Below are 27,221 nucleotides of genomic sequence, written 5' to 3'. Positions count from 1 at the left end.
TTGTTATTGTTATTGTTATTGTTATTGTTATTGTTATTTTTATTTTTATTATTATTATCGTTACTGTTATTGTTATTGTTATTATTGTTATTATTATTATTGTTATTGTTATTATTGTTATTGTTATTTTTATTGTTATTTATATTGTTATTGTTATTTATATTGTTATTGTTATTGTTATTGTTATTGTCATTGTCATTGTCATTGTCAATGTCATTGTCAATGTTATTGTTATTGTCATTGTCATTTTCATTGTCATTGTTATTGTTATTGTCATTGTTATTGTCACTGTTATTGTTATTGCTATTGTCATTGTCATTGTTATTGTTATTGTCATTGTCATTGTTATTGTTATTGTTATTGTTATTGTTATTGTTATTGTTATTGTTATTGTTATTGTTAATTATTATAACCTCTTCAGTTTTACTTGGAAGTGTGTATGTCCAATTTGAGTGAGGTGATATTTAGTGAGACATTAAATGAGTCGAGTGTTATTTATAATTAGCAAAGGATCCTAATTTATGCCTTTTGGTTGTCGGTTGTTTTGTATTTATATTTGGGTAGTTAGAGCAACGATCGTGGGTTTTTATGCCATGCTCTTTCCCCACAGGAGCTCTAGGTGAGCCTGGCACTCTCATTTTACGTTAAATGTTTGTTAATGTTTTTGTTGTCCATTCTATTTGTCACATGTTTGATAATGAAACTCGATAATATGGGCCTACTGAAGATACAAAAAATTTAAATAAAATTTAGGACACGCAATTTTAAAGGGGATGAGGTAAACTCGATTTTCAATAGAAAGTTTTATGTTTGGGTTTTGACAGAAACGACTAATGACTTCATTAATTATATTTTTTCCAGAAACATATTCAAATTTTGTTCCTGTTAAAATGCTCCCTTTTTTTCTAATAAACTTTTATAAGAGAAATTTTTCTGTATTACTTCCCGATTAAAAGTTATAAGCAATATCGTCCTACAGTCGCAAAAGAAATACCACCTAAAAATCACATTAGCAGTGGAAGGATCAAGTAGTCGCTGGAAAATAATTGAATGTTCGTTGTTTAAAGTGCATAAATGTCATTAAGAATAAATAAAAGGATTAAAGGATAATTCTTTAATACGGTTAAAACAAAATGTGATGATAACAATAACTAAACTTAAAAAATGAGGTAAACGTTTTCATACTACTCGTACATACATATTACAATCTATTCTCTATATGACCTCCTCTCATTTTAAGACAAATATCCAATCTTCGCCTGACTTCTTTGTGGGCTACGTTTATTAACATTTCGCCGTTTAACTCATTACAAGCGTTTGCGATTTTTTCTTTCAAATGATTAATATCTCGCGAAGATATTTTGTAAGCGTTATTTTTTAAAGCCCCTCATAAAAAAAATCGAGGGGTGTTAGATCTGGTGACTTTCCGGGCAACTGAATAGGTCCATTAAGCCCAATCCATTTTTCTGGGAAAGTGTTATCTAAATATTGCTGCACAATCCTAGCCTTGTGGGATGGAACCCCCTCGTGCTGAAACCATAGGTTTCTCCTTAGCTGCAAAGGCACATTTTTCAGAAGTGCAGGAAGTTCTTCTTGTAGGAAATTTAGGTAACTCACGCTGTTCAATTATGTTCATAAAAATAAAGCCCAATTAAATGCTTACCGATGATGCCGCACTATGCATTTACTCCAAAATGGCCTTGGTTTTGGACTGGATTTACAATGTGGGGATTTTCAGTGGACCAGTAGTGTTCGTTGCGCTTGTTTGGCAAACCATTACTGACAAACCGACTTTCGTCCGTCCAAAGAACGTGCCGAAAAAGATTCTGATCAACTGTTTCTACATTTACTACAATTTGAGCTATAAAATTAAGTCTGTTTTCAATGTGACGCTCAGACAAATACTCCAAATTGTGAAGTTTGTAGTCATGATACCAATTGGTCTTCAAAATTCGTTGAACGGCTTATTTATCCAAATTCAATTCCCGGCTAGCCTGTCGTATAGAATTTCGTGGATTTTGTTCGAAATACTGTAACAGTCTAGTTGTATTAACATTGTTTCTTCGGTCAATTACCTATTTGATTTTTTCGAACAGAAAATGCATCTTCATTTCGTCAGAAGGTCGCCTCCAATCTTGTAAAGGTTCTATGATCAGAAATGAGGCGATCTGGATACCTTCACTACATATTATAAAACAAAGTCCTCCGCCGCGTCTGTCTGTCAGTCTGTCTGTACGCGAAAAACTGCTGCACCGATTTTCATGCTGTTTTCATCAATGGATAGAGTGGTTCTCGAGGAAGGTTTTAGTATATAATTTGTTAAGTTTTTGTATACATTAACGATATTTGTTGGAGGTGTCGGAAAAAAATAAGTCGTCTGGGAGCTTTCAACGAAAACGCTGCCTAAACCCTTTGAGATATAACAAAATAATGTATGGTGGAATTGTGTATCTTATATAGGTCTACAGAAAAGTCCGCGATGGCATATGTCTATCTCTTAAGAATAACATACTATATCCATTTTAATACTTTAAAAAATGGGCAATTATAAAGCGGTAATTGGAAAGCTATTTACACAAATACGGTATTAATCCTCATCATTTTAAATACGTTAGTTGGCTTGAGCATATCATGAAGATTATTTTTTCCCTTTACACCATGCAAATTAAATGAATACCTTAGGAGATATGGCAAAATTAAAATAATGCGCAACGAAATTAATTTCGTGTCGCCGTGATTCGACACGCGGGCGCCCCGTGACCCCGCGCCTCGCGTCCGATCCGGGGGGTCCGAAAGTTTATGTAGTGTATCAATGTATGGTGGAATTGTGTATCTTATATATGCCTACAGAAAAGTCCGCGATGGAATATGTCTATATGTTAAAGATAACATACTACCTATATCCATTTTAATACTTTAAAAAATTGGCAATTATAAAGTGGTAATGTAAAAGCTATTTACACAAATACGGTATTAATCCTTATCATTTTAAATAAGTTAGAGGCTTTAAGCATTTCATGCACTCTTTACACTTTACTCTTTTACACCATATAATTTAAATGAATATCTTAGGATATCTTAGCGAATGGAGGCGACGACTGGCGACTGTGTTTTCTTTCTGGGTGTTGTTGGAAAGTTATAATTGCGTTCGATATTTTAAGGTCACATTTTTGTTTTGTATTTGTTGTCTTTAGGTAGTCGGTACATACATAGATACTTGCAAACATACTTTTATTTCATTGAGTTTTAATAATTTGTTTGTTTTTTTCTTATTGTGAATCATTTAAAACTTCATAGTCGCATTATAGTTTCGTGTTTGTTTTCTTTAGGTAGTTAGATACCTAACTACTTACTTATTAATTAAAATTGATAGTCCTGAACATAGATACTTTAATTTAATTCGTTTTGTTTTCACATTGTTGGTAGTTACCTATATTGTTTTAAATTTAAAGGTTTTGCATTTTTAGTTTTGAGTTCGTTTGTTGTGTTTAGGTATATAGATATATCGTGAATTATTTTAAATTAATATTAGGGTCACATTAGATGAAAGATGATTGATTTTTTGTTTGTTACGATTTAACTCAAAAACTACTCAACCAATTTTATCGAAAGCTACATCTCCTCGGAGTAACATAGGCTATTTTATATTTGCCCGTACTACTACGGTACAACGACTACTTGATCCTTCCTAAGCTAATGTAATTTTTAGGTGGTATTTCTTTTATGACTCTTTAAGGCGATATTGCTTATAACTTTTAAACGGGAAGTAATACAGAAAAATTTCTCTAATAAAAATTTATTAGAAAAAAGAGAGCTTTTTAAAAGGAAAAAAATGGGTATTTTTCTGGAAAAAAATATAATTGATGACGCCATTAGTCGATTGAAAATGGAGCTTACCTCATCCCATTTAACACCACGTGTCCCAAATTTAATTTAATTATTTTTTTTGTATCCTCACAGTAGGCCCATACTCTCGAGTTTGACATCCTGGCATGATTTCAAGAGGTTTCTATATTTATTTCATCTTGCCCATATGCAAATTTATATTCATTTGTAATTTTTTAATAAAAATGATTACCTTCTTTTGTGAACTTTGTCAAAAATATCAAGATATAAAGGTTATTATTATTTTATAGGGTGTCCCAAATGTAAGGCAGGATTTGAGTTGTGCGCCGAAGAGTTGGCAGCATTGTGCAGGGTCACATGTTGTAGTAAACACGTTGCGGTTAGACAAAATGGAGCGCTATATGACAGATGAGCGAGTGAAGACTGTGCAAAATTCATTACGATTACGAGGAATAGAAAGAATGCCCCGAATGAAACAACTGTGAAAAGATTACTTGCCAAATTTGAACAAAAGGTTCAATTGCAGACAATAAAATAACATACCTGTCTCGTACTGGCCGGTTAGCCAACAATATTGCTACGATGAGTGATAATGTACCGGAAATTCTCGTAATCTCAGTGCGACGTCGGTCACTGCAATTAAACATTTCGAAAAACACAATGAAGCGGATTTTAACAAAAGATCTGCATCTGCATCTATTCAAGATTCAGCTAACCCATGAATTAAAACCATACGACCATTTGATGTACTGGACATCCACTGATTGGATGGAGAATCTGCAAGGGGACGATGATTTTGCTAAGAAAATCATCTTTAGCAACGAGGCTCATTTCCGTCTTGATGCGTATGTGAATGAATGAATGAACAAGCAAAAATTTGGGGCAGAGACAATCCTCGGGTCACTCAAGAACGACCACTGTATACCAAGTAGTGTGGTGTGGTTTTTATGCTGATGGGGTGATTGGTCCTTCCCTTTTTGAAAATCGCTAGATGCTATTGAACTTTTTGTGGCCTCATAGGGATGGAATAGATCACGTGAAACTATGCACTTGTTATGGCAGAAATTTAATGGGTAACTCATCTCACGTAACAGTGTAGCAACTTGGCCACCAAGATCATGCGATCTTAAGCCATGCGACTTTTTCCTGTGGGATTCGTATGGTCCAAAATTTATTTTGCTGCTCAAATGAATAACTGAATTAAAGGCAGAAATTCGGAGTTATTAACGAAATTCAGCTACAGATATGCGAAACCATGATATAGAATTTTCTTAAAAGAAGTAGGGTATGCCAAATAAGTCGCAGAGGACGTATGTCCTATATACCCTTTCATATTTAATGGCAATGTGTACCCTTTAAAAATATGGAAAACCTTTTCCAACTTTTTAATTAATATAATCTTTTTCCTCATACATAATCCTGCATTTCTTTTGGGACACCCTTTATTATTAGGCATATTCCTTTAATTTTCATGCCTAAAAATTTCACAAATTAAAAAAATTATTGAATTAGGTGGGTTCAAGGATAGAATACTTACTTACTTAATTGTCACTTGAATGCCGAAAAAATAACTTTTACAATAATAATTCGATCAATCAAACACATACTACGTGTCAACTTACGTCTATATGCAATTTAATACAGAGGTCGTCTGTAATTACAACGCTTGGCCGGTAATTGGATTCATGCACATACTTTCAGGTCATGATTTACGATCACAGATGTCCGTCCATACTTTATTCTATTTTTCTCCAAAGTTACCTCATCCTTTGAATCAGTGGCATATTCATATCGATGATGTACTGCCACGAATCTGGAATAGCGAGGAATTTTCAAAACCCGTAGCGAATTTCATTAGCGATTATTATAAACTTAACTTTTATAAGTATTAAGGTTAAGCGAATTACAGTCTGTTTGTTATAGAGTAATGTAAACATTCTTCAATTTGTACCTACTCATCGTCGATAAATAACCCCATATTAGGCTTTGGAACGGATTTAGGACTTATTAAACTCGGCCTTCATTACGACAAAGGTCACGGGTGCTATTAAAAAATGATTTTAAGATTAATTGATGCATATGCGAAGTGTGTGAGTGTGACTTTTTACCGAAGAGGTTAATTTCGTGAATCGACATTTGGGGGTCATTTGTGATATGCAATTCTGTTCTCTACTTGGTACATCAAATACTGTCACATAAACCAATATAATAATTTTAATTACTTGGAGAAACTTGTGAAGGGTGTCCCATATTTCACGCGAGAAGTAATTTTAATAGAAAACACAGGTTTTTAATTGAAAATTGTAAATATTTTTTTATTGATTCATAAACTAAATAGTAAAGGGTTATGTATATACATAATAGCATATTGGGTAAATGGCCTCCACGGCTTTGTTGGCACATACGCACTCTTCTGTAGAAATATTCCATGACCGTTTTGCATAAATGCGGCTAAATTTCGTTGATGCTTCAAGGCATGGGTGGTCGTGACTTGTCATAGACATTAAAAAATCCCGAAAGTAAAAAAGTCCAACGGTATTAAATCGCATCATCTGGGCGGCCAATTCTGATCACCAAAACGGGAAATTACACGACCAGGAAATGACTCATGCAGTAATTGAGTTATGAAGATACGGGTGTGTTACTTAGAAGATCTGGACAGTTTTGGGAGTGATTTGTAATCATTTTAATAGGTATTTCAACGTTTGTTAATTGTTTATATTAGAATCTCAGCTTGTAATTATAGTTCTACAATAAAATTTCTGAAAATTTAATGTTATATCAACTCAGACAGAGTATATAACAATATAATTCATTCATTATTATAAAACTCATAATTAGTACTAAATGTTCTATAAACGAGTATGGAACACTTTAATAACTGGTATAGCTATAGATAGTAAAGAGTATAAACAACGTTATATACTAGTTATACAATAATTTAATAAATAATATGGTAGGTAATATGGTTTATAGTCAATATACAACTGTGTTAGTATATTAATTAATACATAATGGCATTTATAATCCTAATAAAGAATAATTAACCTAATAATAAGCGCATTTTTTTAATGTAGGCAACTGTTAGAATAAAATCTCCTCTTTCAAAAACACCTGCATATCTCATTTTATCCAGAAGAAGTCATTTTCGAATTATTATTCTTCTAAACTAAAATAAGCGTACTAGATAGCTGAATTTTCTTTACAAAAAAATATTAATATACGAACCCTTTGCAAGAAATACATTTTTAAATACAGTATGAGATATTTGACCCCTTTAGTTGTTGATGACTCTGTATATAAACTAATGCAATTTTTTTTCAGAGAAGAAAACGGGTAGTTTTGAAAAAACTGTTTTTAAGTGATTACAGACTGCACAAAAATTAATTAGAAATTTGTCTCAAAAACCGGTATGAATCGGGGTCGAAATCTGGTTTGGGTCAACAACTTTAATTTTAATTTAATTAAAAGTTGATGAACAGAAGCATAGGACGGAAAAGCCGAATCGTACTGGAAACAATTGGATTTTGTTTTCTTCAATGTTTCCAAAAAAAAACCATAAAAAAACTTTTTTTCATCTATTTGAACGTTATTTGCGGTAAAAATGTGAGAAAACGTCAAAACAATTTTTTTTTTCCATTTTAATCATGATTATGAAGTGTTTAAGCTCAAAAATCGTGACCCTTTATTTTTTTTTGACTGAAACGGTTTTCTAGATCGAGATGAAAGTTCACAGGGTTCTTCTGGGTATGTCGAACTATAAAAGTCATGCTTGAAGTCATTTCGTGAATATTTTCAATCATAAACTACCCTTTTTCTCTTGATTTTTAAAATTCGTGTTACAGACGAAAAAAAAAATCGGAAAAGTCGCGGAAGCATGTTATAAGTTTATTCCAGTTTTCGCAACTACCCTTCAATTCTCTGTACAACCATTCGTCGCCGACATATCGATGATTGAAGACAAAAGGATCCCTTTTCATTAAAAGTCCGATATTTCGATGAAAAATGGTCGTATCCAAATTAAAAAAAAAAGGAAATTGAAGCTGAATAAACAAGCTATCTGCTTAGCTGAAAATAATTTTTCCAAGTCCGTGGACTCAGAAAAAAATTTTTTTGTCGCTCTATTTCTTAGAATTGCATAAAAACTAGAATTTTAGAGCTCCAAAATGCTCTTTTTTAATTCCCAATACGACCATTTTTCACCTAAATACATTCTGTCAAAAATCACAGAAAAATTTCGGAAATTCTTTTGACTCTTTAATTTTTTGTATGTAACAATTGGACAATATCTTGAAAAACATCAGAAAAAAAATCATTCCTTAAACATATTTGTGTCTTATTTACCAATATTATTTGGAGTTCATTTAAAAACCTTGATTTTTAATATCTAGTTAATGTATAGTTATTAGACATTGGCATGTAAACATAGAAATAATTACAGTTAAGTACCTAAACCTGAAAAAAATGGTAATAAAATCAATTACAAGCAATTAAAAAACAGCGCCTCGGGATCGTTTTAATAAGTACTCCTCTAATTTTAACAATTCCGTCATTTTACCGGATAATCGTTATTAGTCGCTCTGCCTATTCTCACTATCAAGTGATCTAGTGTCATAATTTAATAATAATGAATGATATACAATAAAATCGAAATGTTACTATGGAAATCGTTAATGGTGACTACGACCTTCATTTTTTATATTTTCTTTCATGTTGACATGTTAATAACTTTATCTTGGTAATGATTTTAATGTACTTAATGCTATGTATTACTCCATCAATTATAATTATAGCACTATCACCTACTTAATCAGCATTGATTGAGATTTCTACACATAAGTTATCTGTGAATAAAAAAAAATTCTTAACAAATATCTATTTCAGGTGATGTTGTCTGTTTATTTTTTGAATCACCATGAGATAATTTGATTTTCCATTATTTACTAAAACAAACAAACAAATAAATATATAGTTACTTATTTAAAAGACAAAGTTACACACTCTATTTTTAGTTAACGTCTTTATCCTTCAATGTTTAAATTTAAAAATGAGTTACCAAATACTCTTGAAAACCGTATAAAGCGTGAACTAATCTTAGACTTCTTTAATGTGAGGACTAATTAAATAAACAATGGTCATTGGCCACTTCTTGAGAACATTAAATTAAAAACAAAATATGGTGTAAGTAAAACAATAAGTAAAATAGGTCTAAAAATAATGTCTATATGTAAAAGTTAGACAAAGTTCAATATGGTTATTATTTCTCATATTCTTCAATACCTTCAATAACAAAAGAAGTCAAACATCTTCAAAACATTTTGTATCCCTGGGAAACTACAATCTGGATGTTTGAGTGTAAAGATTAGGCAAAGTTCAATAAGGTTTATTATTCATGTTTACTATACCAAGAGATTTATATAATTTACACAAAGTCTTATTATTATTTTACTTACCTCAGTATTTATTTATATTTAGGTATATTATATTTAGATATTTAAAAGACTACTGTACTGTACTATATTATTTCGCCACAAATGAATCTAAACATACCTACTGAACAACTAGCACAATTCGCTACACATGTGCGGTAACACCACACCTTGTGATCACTTGATTAATTTGATTGGTTGAGCCAAATCAGGTCATGAAAATTTGCACTTTGACATTTACATCAAATGCACTAAAAATACATAGAAATGTGCTAAAAACACATAATGTACTAAACACACATAATGTACTAAAATGTACACATAACACACACACAAATGATTCAAATATGTAAAAAACCTATGTGAATTCCTACAATTTTTGTCAGTATAGGATACCCACTGATTTAAAAACATTTATTATATAGTGAAATTCTTTGAAATTCATAATTTTTGCATTTAGAATTAAAACCTCACTCTCGAAAACACGAAAATTGTTGTTTAATGCAGAAAACTTTTAATCATCCTGTATACATAATCGCTGTCGTTAATAATCCTCCCGCAAATCGTTATACTCACTTAGCGGTTCGATGATGAGTCCGTCTGTTGCTCAATTTTGGTCGAAGTCGTGCTGCGATATTAAATATTTATTATATTTTCGGTATATCGACGCCGAGATAATTTTAACGTTAATTACTAGGTACCGTTGTTATTCCCGCGTGTGTAAATTAATTATACATCTTTATAGTCAGCGATTAGATGGGTTGCCAATAGTTTTAATTTCATATAGTGGACGACAAAAGCAATGCTCCTATATAATTATTTTATTTGTATAGTGTCACCTGTACAGGGTGTTTTACCAGCTCTATGACAAACTTTGACAGATGGTAGCTGGGTTAATTTCAAACATTTTTTGTTATATGAACATAGGTCCAATTCGTTTTTGTTTATAAGTTACAAGCATTTAAAAAAATATAATTTCATATTTCAATCTATGTAACCTGATAAATAAAAATGAGGGTTGCTATAACAATAATTATTATTTGTGTCATTTTGTTTATTTATTTGACACCTAGCGTTAAGTGCTAAATAAAATAGTTATTTACACCATAAAGGAAGTAAGTATTGTTTACCAGTCGAGGACGATTTTGCGCCCGAGCGGAGCGAGGACTGGCAATAGAGTCCGAGACTGGTAAATTATACTTAACTACTGCGTGGTATATAACATTTTATCTGCTCCCACAGTTCTTTACGGTTCATGAAATAAAAATTAGGTTTCATTTTTTGACATTTGTGAGTAAATTCATTTTGACATTCGAAATCTTGCAAAGTCGCCTTGGTGTTTGGATTTTGTCGTTTCTAAGGTGTTTATAAACAAAGCTACATAAAAGTTGCGATTTTGCTGGTTTTGAATTATTATTTCGAAATGAATGATTTTCAAATAGAAAGTGCAGCAAATGCTGCCTGCGAATTTTGATTGCCCGAAAAGTCGAAAGTGCGCTACGGACGAGCATATAGATATTTCAAAGAATGGTGCCAGAACAAAAATAGTAGTTTCTGAAATGTCACTGCTAGCATATTTCATGGAGAAGTCAAGAACTTTAAAGTCACCGGCGAGTTTGTGGAGTGGATACTCAATGATTAAGTCAACTATTTTTATAGACGAGTCAAAAGTCAAACGTTTTTACGAGAGAACAAGTCAACGATTTTCTCGTTCAGGTGAGTTATGCAAACTTATTTTGAACGTCAATTTCAAAAATTTCGACGACATTATTGTAGTTACAATTCCAGATTCTAAAAATGGTATGTCACGTACGTTTACAATTACTTCTCGTCTGGGTTCTGTTTCTCACCTAGAAATTCTCAAGAAATATATCAAGATTAGACTGGAAATTAAAACTGAAATTTCACGCTTTTTTATGGGCTATCAAGCAGGTAGATGTTACAACCAACCAGTTGGCAAGAATACCCTTTCTATACTTCCTAATAAGATTGCACAGTTTTTGAAACTAGAACATCCTGAAACATATACAGGCCATTCATTCCGAAGAACATCGGCAACGTAATTGGCTAATACAGGAGATGATGTATTAGAAATCTGCCACAATTGCAGAAAGTTAAGTTGTTGGCAGTTTAAGTAACAAAAATGAAATAGCCAACAAGATTCTTTACAATGACACTTCAATTCCAGGTTCTAGAGGTACGTCGCATCATGCTGTTATAATGGATCAGTCAGATAATATTGAGCCTCCGGTAACTGAAATGGAGCGGTCAAATCATTTTGAGAAAAAAGTGACAATTAGTAAACGCAAGGGGAATAATTATCCAGATTTTACAGTATGTACAGTTACTATAAATATTCATTCATAATAATAATTAATAAAATGTAATGTTCGTTAAATATTTCTATTTATTTGTTCATAAAATATGTTCTTTTTTCCCTAGGGAGGTAAGTTACCCGATGTCCATAGCAACTTCCACTTCTAAGGTAAATTCCACTTATCTCCTTAAAAACAATGTACCTATTAATAGTCTATTTACTATAGTGGGAGCAGATAAAATGCATTTATTTACAACTGAAGAGTATGCAGATATTGTCTTTGTATATGAGTATTCTAATGGGATCGTCAGATAAGCAGACCGAGAATACCTACGAAGATACACAAATTGACATCAACATGCACACACAGTCTTTACAGCATCATTTCGTAGACTTCGAGAAGAAGGCCACTCGTCCTACTGAAGTGATTGTACAAAATGAAGAAGCTTTAATAGATGTTGTCATTGACAACGCTTTCATTGGTGTTCGGCAATTGCATTCCCCAGCAGTTATTTGAAAGAATTCAGGATGCAGCTAACCAGATAAGAACTGATCCAAATCTCATCCGTCGAATGACGGAATCTGTAGTTCGGCGATGTGAGACTTGCATTCGAGCCGAGGGTGGATATTTTGAACAATTTATAGTCTTAAGATTTGTTAATATGCTTAATAAAGGTTAAGTAATGTATAAACTTTAAACACAATTAATATAATTATTGTCATAGCAACCATCGTTTTTATTTCTAACTTTTTTATAACATGGCTACTTCGATGGAAATATGAAATTATATATTTTTTTAAATTTAAACAAAAACGAATTGCACCTATGTTCATGTAAGAAAAAATGTTTTAAATTAACCCAGCTACCATCTGTCATAGAACTTGTAGAACACCTTGTATATATCGAGATTATTAATAATAGTTAGGTTTGATGAATAACAAGTCTGTGCATGTAAAAAATATATATAGGATGGAGGAAAGCTAACACACCAGAAACGGTTTTATTCTCAAATGTGGGAAATAATTGTAAAAATATAGTTCAGAATTTTATATTTTAGCACATTTTAATATTTTAATACTTCTTTTTGTTAGATACTTTTATGCTTGAAAGTAGTTTATTTATTGATATTAATTTTGGCTTTACTGATATAAAATGTACGTCCAGTCGTTAATATCTTTTCTATCTATTTAACGCGACTATTCAGACTACAATATGACAAAAGTGCTTTGTTCCTAGTAAAAACAATTGAAAATAACATTTCAGACAAAAATTGTTGAACGAAACCTAGATTTTATAGAATGAGAGCTAATTTTCTTTAAACCGGCGACTCCGCCATTTAATAGAAAATAAAAGTTGCTAATTATTTTTAAAACATTGTCTATATAAAAAATCATAAACGGCATCCTAAAAACTATATTTACTTCAAAATTAGTTTCATTGAATAACGAATGTTATATTGCCAATATTTCTTCATCGTTGCCATTTCATTGTTGTTGAGTGTATCTCGGGATTTGCAGAATTGTTATTTTAACATATTAATTAATGATAAATAGTATTATCCATTAAGCACGATCTTGCCTTTACCTTTATCTAGTTGATGTACGCATATATGTACATGGTCAAATAAACATTAAGATTGCAAATTTTTTGTATGTGTCGTAAACACAACTCTATAGTCTAATAGACATAGATAGATTAAAAGAAGTTAAAAAAACGACAATGAACTATCAATTATTTTATTCTTGTTTCCCCGAGCTTTCTATAAATCAGCGACAAGTTGTCGAAATGTATATTTTATTCGTTAGAAACAAAGTTTTATATCTGTTTTATACTTATCAATTTTTGACATAATAAACACATAAATAAGTTGTGGCAACACATTCGATTCATAATCAGTTAGGTCACGTTGGTTTTATAATACCGGGTGCTGCGATTTAGCAGACAACGGTCGATTTATTAATCAAATTTAAGGCTGTTAACTTTTAAAATAAAAACTGAGTAAATAAAGATAAGCCGGAACAGCACGAACAATTTTAAAGAAACTGTTTTATGGACATGTTATGTAGAGATACAAAATGTTTTCAAGATGTTTGACTTCTTTTAAAGACATTGATGAATATGAGAAATAATTACCATATTGAATTCTGTCAAACTTTTACATACAGACATCCAAATACAGACAACATTTTTAAGACTTATATTACTTATTGTTTTACTTACAGTATATTTTGTTTTCAGTTTAATGTTCTCAAGAAGTGGTCATTGGTTCAAAGATTCCACTTCAAAATGCACCAGCATGCGAGAACTAGCGCAAAATTTTCATTCAGAAAATCTCTTTTCGTATAAATGAAAACCACAGTAAAATTTACCAGAAAATACATGAAAAATGCATTTCCTTATACTTAATTATTTTAAATTAGAACTCAATATTATTGTTTATTTAATTAGCCTTTTATGGACATGAATGATTAAAAAAGTGATAAGAATAGAAAGTATTAAGAAACAGACTCGAAGACAGACAGAACAAAAAAGCTGAACAATTAAATAAATGAGCAAAACTCGAAATATTACAGTAGATTGAAATTGTCCCCCATTTGCTTCTATGCAACTTCATTTTTGTCAAAAATGGTACATGTTGCCGAATTTCGACAAGTATAACTTTTTTCTGTAGTATGCTTTAGAATTTACAAAACCGTTTAGAAATATAACAAAATTTTGACTTTTAACATATTTTTCTTTCGATTGTACCCTCCAATTATCTGTATCGGCGACACTGCTTTCAGAAAGAAACCGTTTGCACATTATTCTTATTGCACAGTTGATGTCTACTCGTGTACAAATTTTGATATTTTTATCTTTAGCCGATTTAAAGATAATTAAAGAAAACCATTTGGAAAGTAACAACTTTAACATAATGAACATGAACTACCTCCATTATTTTTCCATGAGGAACTTGCACACAAATTTTTTTGAAACATGAACGGGACACCCTGTATATTTTTAATTTAAACACCCTGTATTTCGAAAACGAAACAAACATTTCAATGAATATTCCTGATTAAAACCTCGACATCACTGTACTGTTGAATAAACATTAAACGTAACGAAAAATGGCTAAAATGGCCCAATAAATTATAACCAGTTCTATGGCCTTCAATTTTTTGGCCAATTAGTGGAAACTAGAAAATGTATCGCAATTTAAATATATGTATCAAATTAGGTAATTTATCCTCTGGTACATATAAAACAAGTTTAAAAAACGTTCTATACGAAATATCTCTTATATTTTTGAACAAACTTTGTACCAAAAATATTACTATTTACTTTCTATCAAAAAATTTTTTGAAACCATTTTTTTTCTCTTTTACAGCCTTTTTAACAGCCCATGCTTTTGAGACTCCTGGTACACTTGATATGTTTTAAAAATCTATTGAAGACGACTTACAAAATTAGAATACAAAGCTAACCACATTTGAATAATTATGTATGTATAAAAGTCACTACAAAAGATGTGATTTAGAACAACCGTTATACAATAACTACATATTGCACGACCGCCACACAGAAGCAAAATATCCTTATACGATAACAATGTACTATCGTACCCATAAACAATTTCCCCATAAATATCCTGCATATATTGCTTGTAAAAAAACCTCTGCAAGCGATGAGAGTAATCCACCAACGAAGATTACCTATTTACGTACACGAATGATCTATTAAACAAGAATATCTTGTAGATTTGTCTCTGTTACCTTCGAGATAACCCCCTCTTCCTCTCGGTCGTCTAATATTGCAATTTTCGGAGGTGGGTGACTTCTGACATGAAGATGCTCCTTTGGGGTTGATCGATATAAAAGCTGGCGATGATAATCACGAAAGCAGTTCATTAGTTTGTAGAATAGTGGCTTGTTTGGCTAAGGTTAGTTGTTCAAAAGTTTCGGTTTGGTTTTTCGTGTATTTCCGTTGATATTTTTAGTGATCGGATAAATTTTGGAAAAAGTGGATGTACTAGTTTAGTGGCAATAGAATTAAACAAAATTAAGCATCATATAATGGAAAAGTACACTTGTATATTTTTTATAGAAAAATGTGTAATGTGGAATATAGATTTGCAACTCTTTCGTTTTAAAATATTAAAACCAAGAAGACTGATTTCAGTTTCCCTAAATAAAAATCTTTTTTTCATCAAATGAATTTAATTTCAAAAAAGTCAATTTAAACTGTATATTTTCATCTGGTCTGAAATTGCATATCGTAAAGCGTACTACGGTAATAAGTTCGGAAAAATTACTTCTTTTTTTATAAAATTTTGGTTAGTCGAAACTGTTTATGGAAGTACGGCACTTTCGAAGTTCAAAAATTAAATAATTCGAATTGGAACACAAGTTAGTAGTATCGCCGAAAATATAGAATAACCAGTGGCGTAGATACAGAGCAGAGATGTAATTTTAATAACCTTAAACGTGGATAATGGCAAGACATTTATTAGCAAATTTTTATTAGCATAGTATGCTTTGCGGATAAGTCCACATAGTTGTGAAATTTATTTTTTTTTATATACCTAATTATTTAAAAATTATTAGTACACCAATGGAACAGAAACAGGTCAATTTAACACTAACAACTAGATTTTTTAATATAATATTAATATTTATTCAAGTAGAGAATATAATTCTTTAAATTCTCTAATTATATCCCTAATGAGCTATAATTTGCCATTTTTTGCTTCGATCTTCGGTAATGATGAAATGCTATGTTATTAACTATTTGAAAAGACACATGAATAAATTGAACTGTAAGATGCAACATAAAAGTTCAGAAATATTTAATTACTGAGTATTTCGTGCTAATTTTTATCATGAAATCGAAAGAAAGGAAAGTTTTCAAAAGAATTTATCTATATTATAACCGTTTACCTTGACCAAATCAACTTTTAAAAGATTGGGTACAAAGTATTCCATTGCTACTTATGGTGTTTGTTTGAAAGTGCTATTTTTGAAGGCATAATAATTCATTATTTTAGATAGAAAATGTATTTTATATTAATAAATCGTCTGAAAATATTAGTATCATTAAAGTACAATAACCTTTGCTTTAATAAATTGTAGTTTTTTAATTTCCTTAAAAATTCAAATCCTTCGATTCTTTTTAAGGAATTGTATATAGGGTGTAAATAAGTGCGAAATATTTTAGGGGGTGGTTGCCGAAGTTATTTTGTGAAAATAAGTTCATATAAACGTAGGTTGAACTATGCTTCGTTTCCGAGATACAGGGTGTTTAAATTTAAATTTTTTATTTATATTTATAAATTATTTCAGTTTTTTAAAGATATTGACTCGAAATTTAATGGTTATATTTTATTTAGAAATATTGACAGCAACCTACTAGATAATGTATCAATAGAAATTAAAAATATACAACTTGCAATAAAATATGTTTTATTTTTTCCTAAAAAACGGTGCATCCTACGAAAAAAATTGAAGAGACCAATTTTATTCAGAATTGATGGCGGATTTTTAAAAAAATACGAAAACGGGAAAGGGTCAGTGGCGAACCATTTTTTTTTATTAAAAAACGTTGTGGCATTCTCGCACGAACGCCACTGGTGCAAGTAGGAATATTCAGATCACCCCAAAATACGCACATTTATCTCTCCAAAATGATTCTCAAATTTCGAGTAAATATCTTTAAAATCTTTGATATAATTAATAAAAATAAATAAAAAATTAAAACTTAAACGCTCTATATCTCGGAAACGAAGCATATTTTGAACCACCCCCTAAAATATTTCGACTTATTTATAATATTTACTTATTTACAAACACCTTGTATATTTAAAATTTTGTCATCTAATAGAAATAATGAAATAATTTGTTTTTCTATGTAATACCAAAATTATATAGTTTATAATACATATTTTGAATTTGTTTCAGGATCTCAACATGGACTGGTTACGTCTAGGCTTAGGTAAGCATCGAAATATTCCGATTTATAAAAAAATACTTTTCGGGATGTGTTTACATAAAAAGAAAATATTATTGTTAATCGTAAAATTCATGTTTTTATTCAGGAAAAAATAAATTAGTGTCATTTATTAAAACATTTGCTATAAGCGTCTAATATTTTCTTCTTAAATATGTAATTTTATTAAAACATGCAAAGTTCATTAGTATTATATCGGCATTATTGAATTCTCATTGAATAATGTTGAACAGAACAATACCGTAATTATTTTGTTCCAATTTCACATATTGAATCTAGATCTTGTTCATTCACATAGGAAAGAATAGAAATGTCGATTTATATTGATATTTCTTTTTTTAAGCAATTATAATCGCATTATTTATGTGATATTATCACTTCCCATAAGACTTTTTGATAGAAAATTTATTTGAAATATAAAAAGGTATAATTTAATTTATTTTGTTTATTTACAGTGCTGCTTATGATTGTGGGGAGTATAGAGGTAAGATACATATACATATGATACACCTTGTAGATAAAACACTAATTTGTTCATCAATCGTTATTCGGTTTTATGTAATCTTAAAAAACTTACAAATGTTTTAGGCTCAACAAGGCTACAACTACCCTAAGCCAAAAACTCCCTTTGTGGACAACAGACGACCTAAATTTATTGGAGGATTGTCAACAGATACAACTCAAGGTGCTCAACCTGCTTCCTCCTCTGGTACCTTACCTTTTGGAACCCAGCAATCATCCGGTGCAACTCAACTTGAAGATCAGCAACCTTCCGCTGGATACTCTGGTTTACAACAACCTGGTGCGCCTGCTGAAACTCAAAAATCTTTTGGAACCCAGCAAGCAACTGGAGCTTATCCTAGTGGAATACAACCTGGAATACCAAGTGGTGCTCAGCAAATTTTCCCTAGTTCAGGACAACCCGGAGCATCCGGTGCCACTCCAAACCCATTTGAAACCCAACAACTACCTGGCAGTCACCCCAGCGGAATACCTAGCGAAACTCAATCTTTCACGGGTTATCCTGGTTCAGGGCAACCTGGAGTAACTAGTGGATCTCAAAGACCTTTTGGAACACAGCAATCATTTAGTGGGTCTCAACCTGGAACACCTAGTGGAACCCAACAGCCTTTTGTTGGCTTTCCTAGTTCAGGACAATCTGGAGAACCTAGTGGTTTTCAGAGACCTTTTGGAACTCAGCAACCATCTAATGGACCTCAACCTGGAATACCTAGTGGTACCCAACAACCTTTAGGTGGCTATCCCAGTTCAAAACAACCTGGAGCACCCAGTGGCACTACGGGAACCTTTGGCACCCAATCATCTGGTAATTACCCCAGTGGATCTCAACTTGGAACTGCTGGAGGTACTCAGCAACCTTCATCTGGTTATTCCGGTTCAAGACAACCTGGAACATCCAGTGGCACTTCAGGACCATTTGGAACCGATCAATCATCTGGTGGCTACCCCAACTTAGCCCAATCTGGAACACCTACAGGTACACAAGTGCCTTTTGAAACCCAGCGACCTGATTATCCAGGTTCCGGAGCACCATCTGTACAGAAGCCTTTATCTGGCTTTCCCGGAGAACAAAGACAGGAAATCGTTGATTCTCAACAACCAGGTTATCCGGGATCTGCTTTATCTTCAGGAACACAAGGACCTTCAACTGGCTTTCTTGGGGAACAGAGGCCAGAAGCTGGTAGAATCGGTGATTCTCAACGCCCTGGATTAAATATACCTTCAGTAAATGGTAGGCCACAAGATAACCTTCCACGGCAAAATCAACAAGGCTATAATTATCCTGAACCACAAAAATCTTTCGCGGGAGAAGGTCAACCTAGAGAAAATCGTCCTGGTGTTTCCTCGGGTTTCGAACAAAGACCAAGTGTATCAACAGCTAGTAACAGACCTGGTCTAACAGGAAGTTCACAATTCCCTTCTGGTGAAGTTGCTGGACCTATTTTAGGTAGTTATCCAAACCCAAGTACGCAATTGACTTCTTCTGGACCATCAACCACAGAACAACAGGTACCAAACGGATACTTTCAATCAAGACGTCCACAGGGTTCAGTTGGATATCCTGGAGCAGAAGCAAAATATCCAGGTGGTGCACAAAGTGAAAGACCCACTGGAAAACAAGGAAGGGGTGACTTCACTGGAGAAAGAAGACCAACTGAACAATTCCCTATTGGACAAACTAACGGTCCTAGATCAGAAGGAACCACAGAAGGGCAGTTTCAGTCCAATGCAGTAACACCATCTTCTGGATTCTCTAGAGAACAAGAACCTTCTAAAGGGCGAGTAGGATATTCTCAGACAGGAAGGCCAACAGGATCACAGTTTCCTTCTGATAGATTTGTCCAAACTACTGGATCCTTAGATGGACCAGGTTTCCCAAGAGAACCAACAGGACAAGTAAATGGTTATTCTGATATAACCACACAGCAACAGACACCTGATTTAAAATCTAATGAACTTTCTGATACTGGTAAACCAGCTAGACCACAGATTCCATCACAGTCCTCTTCTGCATCACAAGGTAAACCAGGCTCTACGAGTTATCCACAAAATGGACAACGACCTCTGAGTAGTTATCTTCCCCCTGGAGAAAGAGGAAGCGGAACTGGCGGACTTCCATTATCTGAAACTCCCGCTTCACAGTTCCCCTCTAGTGGTACCACTTCGTTTGGTTCACGTGCACCATCTACATCACGACTTCCTTTTGGACGTTCAGATAAATCTACTGGTTTTGGAAATGGATTTGGTGGGTCCACTCAGCCTGGCGGAGGAGTATCTTTTGATGGAAAACCATCTGGATTTCCACAACAACCTGTAAGCTCTGGATTTGATGCGTCTGGCACTCCAACTGGAAGAATACCTAGTGGTGGAAGACCATTTGGATCACAGTTTACCTCTGGTGAATCTGGTCCACAGCAAGGAACTAATGGATATTCAAGACCTGGAAAACCATCAACTTCACAATTCGGTCAACCAGGAGCTACAGGGTCATCTGAACGTGGACATGCTTTAGAAGGAGCTACTCAAGAAGGATTTTCTCGTGAATCTGCTCAAGGTCCACGAGATTCCGTACCCGGCCAACCTAGATATTATAATGGAGAAAGTAGTTTTGAGGAAGATGAAGGAGATTACTCTGCTATTCCTGGTCAACCTGGAAGAGACTACCCCATTTTATCCGAGGTACCTGAAACTTCATTTGATTGCGATGACCAGGAATATCGTGGCTACTATGCTGATGTTGAAACCAGGTGTCAAATATTCCACATTTGCGCGAATAATAAAACGTATGACTTCCTTTGTCCAAATGGCACTATATTTCATCAAGAACACCTTGTCTGTGTTTGGTGGAATCAATTCGATTGTGACGCTGCACCTTCACTTTACAGGGTCAATGAGAATATTTACGACTTCTCTATAACTGGGGCGCAAAAGACCGGCGGCATTCCAGTTCCGGGACAAGACTATCCAGATTTGTCAGAAGGCTTTCCTAGTACCGGTGTTGCAGGTCAAGGTCCAGGCACTGATTTTGGCGGTGTTAGACCAGGAGGGTACCCTGGTGAAGAATCTATAGCACCAACTGGACCTGGTTCAAGTAGAAGACCTAGCACTGGAATTCAAAGACCTGGAGATTATCCTAGCGGTAGACCTCAAGAATCCATTGGCCGATATCCAGGTGTAACAACGCAAGGAACAGAAGAACGTCCTAGTGGAGGATTGCAAAGGCCTAGCAGTGTAGTTGAAAGACCTGGAGGCTATCCTAGTGGCAAACCTCAGGAACCTACTAGTGGATATCCAAGTACAAATTCGCAAGAATATCCTAGCGGAGGACAACAAAGACCCGGTAGCGGAGTTCAGCGACCTGGAGGATATCCCAGTGGTAGGCCTCAAGAATCTACTGGTGTATATCCAGGTGGAACTTCACAAGGAATAGAAGAACGCCCTAGTGGTGGATTGCAAAGACCTAGCAGTGGAGTTCAGAAACCTGAAGGATATCCTAGTGGCAGACCTCAATCTACTAGCAGATATCCAAGTACAACTTCACAAGGAACACAAGAATATCCTAGTGGAGGATTCCAGAGACCTAGTAACGAAGTTCAGAAACCGGGAGGATACCCGAATAAAAGACCTCAGGACTCTATTCAACCTAGTTCGGTAGGATATTCAAATGGAAGACCACAAGAAACAGGAGGAAGTCAATTCCCTGGCGGAGAACGACCTGCAGGTGGTGTTTCGGGATTTGAAGGTCCTGCTGAATCTACCTCAACAGGATATCCAGATAGATCATCAAACGCTCAAACTCAAGGTTATCCAAATGTAAGACCATCAGGGACCGGTGGATCTCAAATTTCTGCACCAGGACAATTTGGAGGACCAGGATCAGTTGGTGTATTCCAACCAGGTAGACAGCCAAGCGAAGGTTCACAAGGTGTAGGTTTTCCATCAGGCCGTCCAGCTGCACCAGATAGACAAAAACTTCCACAGTATGGAGTCCCTGAAGGTCCTACATCTCAAACTCAACGACCTGGAATAAGTGTATCAAGTCCTCAAGGACCAAGTGGATATCCAACTGTAACGCCAGCAGGCTTTCCAGTTAGTTCCGTACCATCTCTTCCAAACGGATCAGGCTCACTTTTCCCTGGATCTCCCCAGCCACATCAACCAACTAGAGACTACTTACCGACAGTCTAATGAGAAAGAGTTACCATTATTTCGCATAGCAAAAAAAATATATAAAGTAATTTCGAGTAGAAGTGAATTATTTTGTAAATATTACTAATGCCATTATTTAAATATTAATATGCCCTTATAGTATTACAAATATATTTTCACATCGTATACAAACTTGTATATAAATGAAATAGATGTACATTTTTATGAATAAATAATTTCATGAAGTAACATTTTGTTTTAAATGATTATTTTCTGGTAGTATATGGCTTTAAAAATGTTCTCTATGCCAATCATGTACGCAGCTGTTCTAGCATCGGTGCCCAATTTGTGGTGTTCTAAAAGCCTCAAAATTTCCTGCAAAGGTAAATAATTAATTTATTAAAAAAATTAATTAATTAGTAACGAAATCTAAACAGGGTGGTCCGAATTTTCTGCAGGAAACTTCGAAGGCAGATAGGTCTCTTTAAAATAATATGTGTTTTCCTTATAAACATTGGTCTGGAACGGCCCCGCTTTAGATATACAGGATGTTGAATTTGTTAAAAAAAATGATTTTTTGTCTATATTTCAGGAATCTACTAATCGATCACAAAAAAATTTGGTACAGATTCTATGATAGTAGGTCTTGCATTTCCCAAAATATGAGCTCTAAAGGTACAACCAGTGGTGTACAACTGGGCAGGGGTCATCTCCTTTTTTATAAAAAATACGTAAGAAAGGTAAACTTGAATTTTTTCCCTAAGATTCGCCATTTTTATTAAGTTATTCATACCAATACAATCCCCTTGTGACAGACATTTCTAACCATAATATTACAAGAATATTTATGTTTATACTTAAAATAAGTGGAATTTGTAAGCACATCAACAAAATCCTTTACACTCGTTTCCACACCACCTGTGAGGTAGATATCCTTATGCGTTTTAGTTTCCCCTGGAAGCCTAACCCACTATCTTTACAAAAAATAAGAACAACCTAAATCAAAATAATAATAAATGTACATTTACCAAAGGCGACGGGTAGTGAATTTTCACAATCTGCATATTTGGTCACAAGAAAATCTTTATGAAATTCGGACAAGATCTTTTCAGCACGAATTTTCTGTTAACGTATGGCTTGGAATAATTCGCAATAAAGTTTGGGGACCTTTCTTCTTGCCGCCCCGTCCAAATTCCCAATCATTTCTAAACCTTCTAAAAAATCATCTATTTGAATTATTAGAGGATGTTCCATTAAATATACGACAAAATAGCTGGATACAATGGATGGTGCTCCTGCGCATTCTGGAAGAATAATATAAAAATGGCTTAATGAAAATTATATGGGGCGATGGATAGGTAGAAGACCAATTGCCAATATCAACCATAACGATGCAGAGGGTCCAGTGTCTTGGCCAGCCAGATAGCCATATCTAAACCCCCTGGACTTCTATGTTTGAGATTATCTGAAAAGTAAAATTTATTCTACTCCAACAGATACAAGACCACAACTACTGCAACGAATAGATCGATTTAATTTGATTTGATTTAAATTGTTCTTCTTTGTAAAGAGTATTAGGCCTCCAGGGAAAACTAAAACACGCCAGGAACACTACCTCACAAGTGGTGTAGAAAGGAGTGTAAATAATTTAGTTGATGTGCTTACTAACTGCACTTACTTTTAAGCATAAACATAAATATTCTTGTAATATTATGGTCAGAAGTGTCTGTCACAAGTGGATTGTATTGGTATAAATAACGTGAGAACGGCGAATCTTAGAGAAAAAAATAAAGTCGCCATTTTTGCGTATTTTGCATTAGAATGTAAATCAGTTGCAATGACTTGTAAAAAATGCAGTGGCGTAAGGTTTTTTGTATGAAAAAGAGGTGCCCCCCGTCCAGTTGTACACCACTGGTTGAACCTTTAAAGCTCATATTTTAGGAAATGTAAGGCATACTATCATACATTATCTGTACCAAATTTTATTCAGATCGGTTAATAGATTCCGCAGATATAAACAAAAAATACATTTTTTTAACAACTTCAACACCCTGTATCTCAAAACGGGGACGTCCCAGACCAATGTTTATAAGGCAAACACATATTATTTTAAAAAGATCTATCTGCCCTTGAAGTTTCCTGCATAAAATTCGGACCACCCTGTATAATGATAATAATTGATAATAATAATAATAACAACAACAACAATAATAATAACAATAATAATAATAATAATAATAATAATAATAATAATAATAATAATAATAATAATAATAATAATAATAATAATAATAATAATAATAATAATAATAATAATAATAAATATTATGGAGAATCTTATACAAAAATAGCTGGGCTCCAGACTACTGATGATTTTAATTTAATTTAAAACGAATAAGCGCAATGTACAGCAATCGTTGTGTAAAAATATTAACAATATTTCTTATGATGTAACCAAAATATTTGAATACAGGTGGTGTTATTATGTAAATATACAGGGTGATTCACAAATGGTGACTAAAAATGAAACCTCGCATTCTTTGGTGAATTTTAAGGGGAGTATTTCATATAAAATTTTTATCTAGGACGCTTCGTTAAAAAGACACAGTACAATATTTTTAATTTTTTAAAATAATTTAAAAACTAATAAGTGAAAAAAATTTGATATTGGGTACATGTATTTATTGTCCAAAATCTGAGGGCTTTTCATAAAATTTACATGCTCCAGTGGCGGAAATACAGAGTATCGGTGGCATATTTTTCGAGTACGCCACTGCATTACGGTAACAACCATGGTATTTTTGGATTCGTATTTCAATTTTCTACAAATTACTAATCCCTTGTTTTTTTGAAAAAAGCCTGATTTTCGAGTAAAACTTAAAAAAACAACTGAAAACAATTCTACTTAAATGACATGACAAGCACTAATCATTTGGTTATTTATTCGAATATAGGAATCAATAACATTAGTCATCATTTTAATGATTTTATTTGTGTAAATACTCAAAAATACTTCCATTTGCACGAACACAGGCTTTTTAATAACGAAAATGTAATTTATTCAAAATTTATTGTTGCTTGAATCTTATGAAACAAGCATTATTTATTCTTTCTTCTAACTACTCAAATTATCAAAATTACTATCGCAGCCTACTATTTAATTTTAAACCGCATTTTATTCGAATGTCGAAGTGTGTTCTCAGTTCGTTTTTTAAGTTTTACTCGAAAATCAGGCTTTTTTTCGAAAAACATAAGAGAGTAGTAATTTGTAGAAAATTGAAAAACGAATCCGAAAATATCATGGTTGTTACAGTAAAGCAGTGGCGTACTACTTTATTTAGAAAAATATGCCACCGATACCCTGTATCTCCGCCACTGGAGCATGTAAATTTTAGGAAAAAGACCTCAGATTTTGGACAATGTTTACATAAATACATGTGCCCAATTTGAAATTATTTCACTTACTAGTTTTTAAATTAAATAAAAAAATTAAAAATATTTTTTGAAGTTTAACACCCTGTATCTTTTTAAAGAAACGTCCTAGATAAAAACTTTATAGGAAAGACTACCCTTAAAATTCACCAAAGAATACGAGGTTTTATTTTTGGTCACCATTTGTGAATCATCTTGAATTTTACAAAAGATAAAGCCTTCTTAAATGTAACCCCAAGCTCTTTTATGAAGTCAGGTGTACGCAGTGTTATATTAATCTAGTTTGCAATCAAATTGAATTTTCCTTTCTAGTTGTCTGGAGCGTCTAGAGCGGACTTAAAATTTTTACCAGTGTTTTCAAAAATAATTCAATATACCTTCAAAAAGTCAATCACGCGGCACAAATTCTGCCAAAAGTATGAGTGAAAATGGACAAGAAACCTCAGACGATCTACGACGCATATCGGAAGACGCACAGCGAGCAAACAAAATTTCACGCATGTTTCGAAATTTTCTCGAAATCCCACTGGGAAGCCCTGATTGCAGCCAGGCACACTTTATGTGTGCTTAGATAATATTCACTAAGTGGGACAAATGAACAGTACATCTTCAGTAAAGGGCGATATCTCTTCAGAACTCTTGATTTCTTTAAGTAATGTTTAACAAATTTATCATTTTCAACGAGCAAGTGATATTTAGTATCATTAAAGACATCGATTCTTTAGAGATACATCCAACCGATCGATAGTTGCTTATTCTGTTCCGGAATTCCAAAAATAACCATCTTTCCTTTACACAAATTTATTTGGCCATCATCATTGATAATTGCATCAGTTGCAATAAATCGTGATTTGATCTCAGAAGCAGAATTATTAAAACTTAAGATCTTGAATATCCGTTTGAAGATACGAGTCTAAATATTTTAAGTCAACCTAACCTAACCTAACGACCTGCAATCATAGTCTTTACTATACAGGGTGGTCAAATGAAAACGAAACAGAGCCATTTTCAGGAACTGCGTCAAGATTGTAGAAAAACGCTCAGACCCGTCTTGTTTAGATTAAAGCGGAACATTCTTTGCTGGTATTTTTGACTCCGCCACTTTTACCCCCAAGCAAGGGTAAGCATCACCCCAAAATATTTAAATGGCATTGGGGTTGAGTAATATTTCTTTTGAAAGCTCTTACAATTCTCTTTACAACAGACTTTAAATTTTATAATTCCGCCCAATATTTTGAAAAAAAATTACATTTTAAAATTTAAATTATGTTTAGTTGCTTACTTACTACTTAGTTGATTAAATGTTCAAAGTGATGATCGCCCGCTTCCATACAAGAATAAAGATTTTGTTCGAAACGTTCGCGCACATTCCGAAGCATTTCCGGAGTGATTCGACGGCATTCGTCGACGATTCTTTGACGCAAATCTTCCAGCGACGCTGGCTGTGTTTTATAGATTTTACTTTTTAGGTATCCCCACAAAAAGAAATCAAGGGGCGATAAATCCGGTGATCGTGGAGGCCACTCAATGCTGCCTCTTC

General features: G+C 33.3%; 2 protein-coding genes and 1 long non-coding RNA gene across 3 annotated transcripts in view; 2 read left to right on the top strand and 1 right to left on the bottom strand.

Annotated features, from left to right (window-relative positions):
* Positions 1-17,529: 17,529 nt before the first annotated feature.
* On the top strand, positions 17,530-18,271 carry LOC108915851. The gene is made up of 3 exons (XR_001964742.1): positions 17,530-17,563; positions 18,034-18,062; positions 18,167-18,271. It is a non-coding gene; the product is annotated as an uncharacterized LOC108915851 (long non-coding RNA).
* Positions 18,272-22,323, top strand: LOC108915850 (collagen alpha-1(III) chain-like; the record flags this gene model as incomplete). Its single annotated transcript, XM_018721995.1, has 1 exon — positions 18,272-22,323. A coding segment is annotated over one exon (4,017 nt), but the record flags the coding sequence as incomplete, so codon positions are not given.
* A 184-nt stretch (positions 22,324-22,507) lies between these two features.
* Positions 22,508-27,221, bottom strand: part of LOC108915849 (glutamate dehydrogenase, mitochondrial-like) — an 11,567-nt gene continuing 6,853 nt past the window's right edge. Inside the window, exon 7 of the mRNA XM_018721994.1 lies at positions 22,508-22,624. Within this exon, the coding sequence (XP_018577510.1) occupies positions 22,508-22,624 (117 nt within the window). The remainder of the gene's footprint in view (positions 22,625-27,221) is intronic.

This window comes from Anoplophora glabripennis, unplaced genomic scaffold (genome assembly GCF_000390285.2).
Source record: "Anoplophora glabripennis isolate ALB-LARVAE unplaced genomic scaffold, Agla_2.0 scaffold1350, whole genome shotgun sequence".
NCBI classification, from domain to species: domain Eukaryota; kingdom Metazoa; phylum Arthropoda; class Insecta; order Coleoptera; family Cerambycidae; genus Anoplophora; species Anoplophora glabripennis.
Note: the sequence above shows the minus strand (reverse complement) of the source record. Positions and strands in the feature narration are given on the sequence as shown.